General features: G+C 49.2%; 1 protein-coding gene across 1 annotated transcript; it reads left to right on the top strand.

Moving 5' to 3' along the window:
• Window positions 1-203: 203 nt before the first annotated feature.
• Window positions 204-2,507, top strand: LOC118425681 (protein FAM181A-like). Its single transcript, XM_035834716.1, has 2 exons — window positions 204-255; window positions 794-2,507. The coding sequence occupies exon 2, from the start codon at window positions 832-834 to the stop codon at window positions 2,014-2,016; it is 1,185 nt and encodes a 394-aa protein (XP_035690609.1). The 5' UTR covers window positions 204-255; window positions 794-831; the 3' UTR covers window positions 2,017-2,507.
• Window positions 2,508-9,539: the final 7,032 nt, after the last annotated feature.

The following is a 9,539-nucleotide window of genomic DNA, read 5'->3' as shown; positions in this document are numbered from 1 at the left end:
GCCGTCACCATGGAGACGGGGGCGCCGCACAAAAGGCACGCGTGTGTGTGGCAATGCAAATTTTCCATGCTCGGGGTGGCTCCCGACCGCACAGCACACACCGAGCCGACCCGGAGCAGTGGCTCACTTGCTCGGGTGTCAGTCAGCCGACACGGACGCTTACATCGGTAGGAGGGCTGCGAGCACAGATCTAGAGACTGTGTGTACACACACGCACACGTACGCACGCACGCACGTACGTACGCACCAGCTACGGTAAGGGTCTCCACGTCTCTCTATACTCTCTCTATTTGTTCAAAGACTACCGAAGAAACATATCCATATTACATGTTTGTATGATGTACAAAATGACTGAGTTTAAAACTGGAGGAAGTATCTGATACCAGCTCTGAAAAGAGTAAGTAGCAATAATGCCTTCAAGTACCAGAGTCCTGTCTCTCTCTCTCTCTCCATCTCTCACTCACTCAGTCTATCTATCAATCTCTCTGTTTAATGATGACTTGAAATGTTGTGATATCTGTGAGCAGAACGACTAGCCCGACGGCTGGTTTACCGTATCGTGTTCAGAACAAGTGGGTGGAATGAGAGATTTTGTCAACAATGTTCGCCCTGTCCCCCCGCTCGTCAGTGTTACTGCCCATTACCCCCGGAGCATTGCGGGGATATTTAAGACGGCGGCACGGAAACGCGTATTTTTAGCCGTGTGTATCTGTGCTACTGGATTACGCCGCGTTAACACATGTGACAACATCAAATTAACGGTTATGCTCTGTGTGAAATTATCCCTTTTTAGGCAGCAGACTCCACCTCCGCGGACCCTCCGGGCCAAAAATGACTCAAGGTGAAGAAAATGCCATTTGCGGACGAGCGGAGCGAACTCATCAGCAGGGGCGGAAATGTAAGATGGCCCAGGGCAGCGGCGGCGGACCGGCGGACGCTGACGTCAAAACTCTCCTCAACTTCGTCAACCTCGCGTCCAGCGACATCAAGGCTGCGCTGGACAAGTCTGCGCCGTGCAAGCGGTCCGTGGACCACAGGAAGTACCTGCAGAAGCAGCTGAAGCGGTTCTCGCAGCGCAGGGTGCTGCCGCGCTACGTCGCGACCAGACCAGTCAAGGATATAACGGCTACTACTACTCCTCCGGCTGCTTCTCTCCTTAAAAGGCGGCCGGAGAGCACGTCAAGTGTCAATTCGGAGAGCAGCAGCGGCAGCGGCAGCGAGTCGTGCGGCTCCGAGGCGGGACCGATTCTAGCGGAGAGTTGCCACCCCATCGACCTCAGCATGCCTGACAGGGAGCTGCCGGGGGAGAAGGAGCAGGAGGCCGGGCTGCAGGACCCGGCGGGAGCGGACAGCGTGCCGCTGCGGAAGCGCGCCCTGCCGGCGTCCTTCTGGCAGGAACCCGGCGTGCAGAAGGGCCAGTCGTCGTCGTCGCGAGGGAGTCCGTCCTGCTCCGCGGAGGAGTCGTCGGCGGGCAGCCCGGGCAAGCAGGACTGTCAGCCCGCCGGGGAGACCACCGCGGCACCCCCCAGGATTATCACCAGCCACGGTCTGGACAGATTTCCCACCGCGGTGCCGCCAGGACCGCTCGGGTACCTGCCGTACCACGGGTACCGCCCGTACCTAGGGTACGTCCCCCCTCCTCCCTGCGGGTTCGACCCCGCTCAGCCGCCGGCAGCGCCGCTGGGACACTCCGCTCACCATGGCCTGGCGCAGGCGCCCGGACTGTGCGGCCCCCACCGACCAAAGGAGTCGTGCTCGTGCTGCCTGGCGCAGAACACTTCCGTCTCGGCGGCGTACAGTCGGTTCCCGTACGGACACCACCACCCCGCGTACGTGCCCGTACCCCACAGTCCGCTGGCGGCGGCACACGCGCCATACTCCCCTCCATGGGACCGGACAAACCCTCCCCCCTCCTCGTCCTCACCAACCACAACAACAAAACCCAAAATATGGAGACCGATTCCCACAAAAACTGTCTCAACCTTCCCCACGAGATTCCACCCACTGCACATGTAGGACCAGGAATATTCAGACATTATTTCGTGCCCCGTCTACTACTGCGTGGTCTTAATTTTCTTCCAAAGGATTATATTGGTTATTCTAGGAACGGAAGATTCTCAGTCGCGCTGCTGTGACTCGGGCCTCTCGTCTCGTGTGTGTTGAACTGTGTCAGGATGTAAAAAGGAGAGCCATAAAGATGTCGGGAGAAGAATGTTTCTATTTGCCCAGAGAACATATCCCACAGCATCCCGATTAATTTGAGCTTCTGTGCGGCAAGGGGACCTGTGGGCAGAGCAAACCGGGTTTATTTGCGCCAAGTTCTTCACCCGCGTGTATATTGGCCAATATTGACTGATTAATCCCTGCTCAAACAGGGACCGCGCGGCCCCGGAAACCCGCGGAGATCCTGTTTCGCCGCACCGCACTCGGATTTCTGCTTCTCTTCAACACCGCAGACCGACAGAGAAAGATTCGCCGTGCATGGTTCTTCCTAGGCTAGAGTAGCCCGGGGGCACAACCAACCACAACAGTCGGCACACCGCCCGGCAGACCTGTCACACAGACCGTGCTAACGTGACGGGTAGAACGCGTGGCCGTCCTGAACTTTGGGTCTATTTAAAAGTCACTTCCAGTGAGGCGTACTCGAGTCGATTGCTCGGTCGCAGTGCCAGTGCTGTATGCTGGTAAGCGTCAAGACCGGAGTCACAAAATCAAACTGACTTTAAGTTAAGTTTATCAGACGCGTTTACTACTGTTGAATGTTATTCTTCTCTTTCCCAATTGTTTACAGACCTTTCTTGTGTATTTTGGTTTCTACGTTGTTAAGTTAGCACCCACTCTTGTGTAGCTGTGTAAACATTGTATGTCCAGGCAGTCTTTCATATCTTTTGTCATCTTCTATATTATAATCTATCCTCGAGCTCCTTTACGCGAGAAAACTGCGACTCTGCCTGGCGCAGACGGCAGTTTACAGTATTAAACATGTTGATAGACTCTGTGAAACCTTGTTTCCGCGGATTGATTGATGTGATCCTCCCGTCTTCGTGTGTTACAAGACTGTATCCGGTTATTTTTGTGACAAAATGTTTTTGTGAAAGGGACTGGTAGTTTATGTGTAAAAATGCCCCCACATCCGGGCAAAATATATCGGTCAGTCGTTGAAGTAATAGTCTCTGCAAATCTGTTTTCTTTCTTTCAAAGTCTACCCCAAGTAAACGTTGTGGATCCCACGTCTTATTTTGCACGCCTTTTTGTCTTGTATGACGCGTCTTTTTCAAGTTGTTGTGCCTATACTATTATTTTCTCTGACCAATTTCGGCATGGCTGTCCTGTCCACTGGGTTGGGATTGTTTGATTGATTGTTTTCGGGGAGAAGAAAACCGCATCACTGGTACAAAAGCAACCAAAATGCTCCTCCAAATCCAAGACGAATCCTCACATCCGCTCGGAGATAATCCCCTCCCTGATCCCGGTATCAGGGACTGTTGTTTGTGTGTTTACACCCCGCGTGTTTACCTCCCTCACGCCTCCCGCGGTACCGCCCTGTCATTATTACCCGTGTCTCAGCTCGCCGCGAAGAGTTGTTAATGACCACAATAAAACACCGTCACCCCACGATAACAACCCGGAGGTGATTATTAACTTCCCGTCCGACTCCATCATTATAACGAACCCGGGGTTTACCAGCGATCAGCTGGCCAGGGGTGGGAGGATTAGCACGCACACTGCAGCTACGGGTCAAGCCTAAATATGGAGGTGCTGGGCTAAAACCGACAAAGCAGAAAAGAGCCCCACAAGCCTCCCTGTGTGTCGGTTCAGCCTAGCCTGGTATCCAGCCGCATTACAGCTCCCGAGTCTCTTCTGTTCTGTATTTGCAGAGAGGACACAAGTACTCTTCAAGCAGAGGTTAGGCTCCTATTTTGCCGACAATGGTACACTTCTCTACTCTCCAAGCAGAGGTTAATGGGGATCAATCTAGCAATCAATGACCTTTGTTTAATGTTGATAGCCATGTAGACCTTAGCCGCTCTTCCCAGTGGAGGGTGGGATCGTACAAGAGAAATAGATACATAAATAGATTAATTAATACAAAGTAACTAAACACTTTACACTAAGTACTTAGCCTTGATATTGTCCTGGTTCTTAGCATCCTTCTTAGACTTCTATGAGCGCTTGCCTTTATCTGGATGGAGTTAGTAAGTAAGATGGAGTGATGACCAGCGCGGAAAACGGAGAGGCTAGTTCTAGTGTGGAACAATCAGGGCTCTCCACAAAGAAACTGTAAACTGAAAAGCCAGCGCGGTTAGTAGTCTGCAAGGTAGGCTACATTATTCTCATATGCCTCGTTTCCTGTCGGTTGGCAAATAAAAAAAAGCAGCGGCTCGTTAGAAGGCAACTATCTTCTCAATCAACCTCTGCTTGGGGAGAACTCTATTCTACTACTGTGCATGCTAACGGTACCGCTTCTAGGCATTTAACTACTTCTTACATCGCCACAACGCAACGAGACCCGACGGCCACTGAGGTCACGGGTTCCATGAGTAGAACTGGAACAGCATGGCTCCTTCTAAAGTCGGAAACATCATGATTTTGTTTTGTTTTGACAATGACAATGAAATTTATTGCATATTCATGCCCCATTGGGGCTAAATACAGTTAGTTTGGTACATAGTGAGTAATCGGAAAGCTATACATACATGTATATATTACAGTTTACATGCTTGACATAGACAAGCTTGACTCGCTAGGTTTCCTTTATCCGTCTCAGGTAGGCAAGCCCAGTAGATTCGTGTTGAAACCGATTTTAGTCCTGATAGATGTAGGTCACCAGTGCCTGGTCCTCGGGCGAGATTAGGTTTCAGGTTTAAACTTAGTAAAAAGGGTGGATAATGGATATGCAATACTTGGGAGGGCTTGGAAGAACAGAGGAAATGATGCAACGTGAAATTTCTCATTAAATTGTCTATTATCTTTATTGTTATTATTATAGCACCGACACCGTTCAAGCGTGTCCAAAGGCTACGTACAGATTTTCATTTTGTTGTAGTTACAGAATGATATACATTGAGACTGAGGACAACTGAAATCAGGACACGACATTTGAGAGGACCTGTGCCGTGTACAAACATAGGGACAGGCGAATATCTATCTTACTCTTCAAGCAGATGTTGGTGTAATGTTTTCTGGCCTGCAGGGCTGGCTCTCAGTGAAGCCCGGCAGGTCACAGAAAATCTGCTTGGAGATGACTCCAAGCAAGGAGGTTGATAGAACCTCCTTGTTCCAAGCAGATGTAAGTAATATCTCCGAACAGATTTACCGGTCGCATAAGACAGTATCAAAAGGGCGAAAGCAGTGTCCAACGGTATCCAATTGGACACTGCTTTTGTCCTTTTGATACAAAATAGAAAACCCGATGAAGATACCTCCAAAAACGTAAAAAAAACAGCCTGAGCCTAACCTCTATTGGGAGAGTAGCTTAGGAGAGAAATAAGCCGTTGTTGTGACCCATCGGTACAGACAGGGCCTGATATTAAAGTCTAGTTCCCCTCCCGAGCCAGCCAGGTTTGACAACCCTCTCTATTAACCCCACATTAGGCGTGATCCGCATATACACAGGCCGGGCCGTCAGCAAATATGGGCGCCGGGCCTACTCTCCAAGCAAAGGTTAGGCTCCGGCTGTTTTATTTACGTTTTTTTAGTCGTTTTTATCTGGCTTTCTATTTTGTCATTTTTCTTGAAGTAGGTTTTAACAGTACAAGATACAATACAAAATAGAAAGCTTTATAGAAACGACTAAAAAAACAGCTGGAGCTTAACCTCTGCTTGGAGAGTACGCTGGGCCGGCCTTCCTGTGCGACACGAGAACACGCGCGGAGTACAGAACCATTTATAGACGCCTAGAGTAATCTCCAAGCAGATCCTACGGTAGCATAAGATAGTATCAAAAGCTGACAGAGGAATCAAGCCGGCCTAGGACAGGAGTGTGTTTCGCTACCGGGCAAATGGCCACCTTTTGACTGACTTAACTCCTTGGCCAGTTTGGTACTATCTTATGCCACAGTGTAGAATCTACTTGGAGATTAGCATAGAGGAGAGAAGAACCAATGTTTCATAGGGAACACGTCTTCAAGGATATTCATCATTTTAAAGGCATAGACCCAACGGTTTCAGGGCGATAACCTATATCAAACGAACCGCTCATTTAAAAGAACCATTTAAAGACACGTAGTCTACAGTAGATGAAAGGAGAACCAATGCTTCATACTTAGAGGGAACACTTCTTCAAGGATATTCACCAAGTTATAGGAGACCTGACGGTTGTAGGGGAATAATGCGCATTCAAATGAACCCCGCCTGTGAGTCGGAAGAACCAACAGAACACAACACGTTATCGTAAAGTGATACTCTTCTAATAAAGTACAAAGCGATTCCAAGACACAAAGATAATCAATGGAATCAGATCAATGATCTACCAGTGTAGTGCTTTATACGACAAAAGGGTCTTGGCATTGTGCACATCAAAAGTCTGTGTCTGTGATAATGAATGAATGAAGACCTTTATTGCACATTTTTGCCCCAATGGGCTAAGTACAGGTCACACGGTAAGAATCACATATATGTCACAATGGAAACAATCATACACATCTATTTATGCAGATATGCGTCTAATCTATTCTAGGACATTCGACGTCCTCTCGCTTCTTGGTACATTTGATTATTGATATAATTGCATAAATGTAGCTAGCTGTATGGTTGGTTAGAGTTGGTAATACAATCTGTTTTGCGCTATTGGCCTAGATATAGGGTAATCAAGTCATGACAAGAATAGACTAAAAAAAACGTCTGTACGCGTCTTGGGTAAAAATATGTTGGCCTTACAAGAGAACGTTCATGAACTTCTCTGTCTTTCTCATCTGGTTGCCCTGCACGGCAAAGTTTGGCTGGTGTGAGTGTGCCGCGCAGAATGATAATAATAATAATCTTTATTGCAAATTCATGCCCGAGGGCTAATTGCAAACAAAGTAGTTGTATACATAATCATACGTAACAAAGAAGGAAAAAGATATTCGTAAATAAATCAAAAGGGAAATAACGTCTAATCTAAATCTATTTCTATTCAAGCTATTTGATGGGTTTGACTTCTTTTCCGCATGCAGTAGGAGATGAATTGTCCAACATTTTCATAGATAAAGGGGTTGGACGACTTAAGCAAGTTGTTGGTCGGTAAGGTGATAAAAGCTTGGGAAAGTTTGTTTCTTTATGGAATTGGAATGTGAACATTGACAAATGAAATGTATAGTTCATCTTCCACCGCTTTCCCTGAACAGTATTTACATGTTCTCTCTTCAACGGACAGTTTTTGATTGAGCGGAGCCTCTTAACTCACGCCCATAACGAGACACCGCGCGTCAGCGTCCCGCCGTAAGCGATATGATACGTCAGATGACGTACGGGATGCCGCCATGACGTGCGCGGTATGTGTGTCGTCCTGACGGGTCCCAACAGTTGGCGGGACCTGCTTGGCATCTGTCACCGAACGTAGTCTCCAAGCAGATCCTACGGTGCCATAGGACAGTATCAAAGCTGGCCAAGTAGTGTAGTCAGCCAAAAGGTGTCCATTTGCCTTGTAGCGAAACACACTCCTAAGCCGGCTTCACTCCCCTGCCAGCTTAGTACTATCTTATGCTACCGTAGGATCTGCTTGGAGATTAACTGTCACCGAACGTACTGGGTCCACGCGGCACTCTCCAAGCAGAGGTTAGGCTCGGGTAGTTTTTGACGTCTTTTAAACGTTTTTCATGGACAAAAAGAAGTCCTCACATCTAGCTGGCTGACTCCCCTAGCGTACTACTGACTCTATTTGTCCAATTTCTACAATTAGACCACCGATCCACGGAGCCTGGTAGAGGCTACGAACCCCGTAAGAAGGCCTGGTAGAGTCTAGCATCTTAATCTCCAAGCAGATCCTACAATGGCATAAGATAGTGCCAAACTTGCCAAGGAGTGTAGTCAGCCAAGAGGTGTCCATTAGCCTGGTAACAAAACACACTCCTGCATGTAAGCCGGCTTCACTCCTCTGCCAGCTTTTGACTATCTTATGCTACCGTAGGATCTGCTTGGAGATTAAGCATCTGTCGGCGACCTGCGTCAGCGGCGCGCGGAATGGTACATGCGACACTCGCCGTCTCCATGGCGACGCCGTAAGGATGTCCGACCCTGCAGAAATCCGGGCCTATTCCGGGCCAGCCTCCCTTTATGAAAGAGTTACGGCCTTTTGTCTGCGGGAAATATCTGAAGTCTATATTTTGACGACGACCTCCCCTGCCCGGGTCACCGTGTCAACCGTATTAGCGACGGGCACGCTCGACTTTATGACTTTTACGCTTTCATTCAGACCGATAAGGAACAACATTCACCGCTCGTTTCCGTCATCATTACGTCCGACGCTCCGCCGCACCACCAGGCGTTTCCTTAGGCGGCTAAACACCTCGTCATACAGGAGAAGGCAGGTTATATTTTTGGCGCTGTAATTGATTGATTGCCGCGGACTATGCCAGGCGCGCGGGTTATGGCGGGAGAATGTCGTCGCCCCTGGCAACGGCGTGCAGACGACATGCCACGCCGGCTCGGGGGCAGGGGTGGGTCATCGCCGGCGCGCGGCCACTCCGCGGGAGGAGCTGGCACTCACGACAGGGACGGTCAGCCGCGAAATATGGGCACTGTCACCCCGCCCGAACTGGGCGAGACGGACGGCGGCCTTGATCAAGGCTAAGGAGGCATTTAGCGTCCGGGAGAGAGGCGGTCCCTCCGGAGCCGAAGCGATGGCAGGCATGGAGGCGGCACTGCTCTGTTGCTCTTTGCTAAGTCGATAACAAAAATGCCTGTCGTGCTCGTCGTGCCAGCAGCAACAAGTTTAAAATGGCCGGGTCATACCAGCAATGGCAATATTGACGGCTTAACTCCCGGTTAGACCCCCGGGCGGCATACAGACCTCTCAAGTCCGCGCGTTCCGACATTTTTGACAGGGGAGAGAGAAATGCCTCGTCTTCCAGACATGCTGCCGATACGGGCTCAGATCGGCGGCTGAGAAAAGAGCGAAATGTTTGTTCTTGTTTTTTTCTTCTCCTCTTCGACCTCTGTTGTTGTGTTAACCTTATAATGGATTGACACAGTCAGGAGGGCGGGAAACGGACACTCCAGCAGGGCTATAACGGGAACATCTCGCCTTGATGACTCAGGGCATTCGACTTCTGTAGCTTCAGTTTGATTAATATGTCTTTATTACAAGTGCTGCAAACATACAAGTAGCACGGCTGATATATCAGTGATGGCCATACCACAAGATGTAACTCTAATCGGCATGCACATTTGGGTGACGAATTGACTATAGGTTTTAGAAAATATGTTCATTCAAGGACACCCACGTACGTACCTGACATAACGTATGATCATTGGCCACCCCGACCGACACTTATGATCATCATCGGAAGATAGTAGATATTTAAAACGACTGGGTAAAATGTCTGACAGAGGTAAAC

Source organism: Branchiostoma floridae, chromosome 1 (genome assembly GCF_000003815.2).
Source record: "Branchiostoma floridae strain S238N-H82 chromosome 1, Bfl_VNyyK, whole genome shotgun sequence".
Classification (NCBI taxonomy): Eukaryota; Metazoa; Chordata; class Leptocardii; order Amphioxiformes; family Branchiostomatidae; genus Branchiostoma; species Branchiostoma floridae.
This window is presented reverse-complemented; position numbering and strand designations above follow the sequence as displayed.

Coding starts and splice junctions, on each gene's coding strand:
- LOC118425681 (XM_035834716.1), top strand. CDS start 832: ATGACTCAAGGTGAAGAAAATGCCATTTGCGGACGAGCGGAGCGAACT.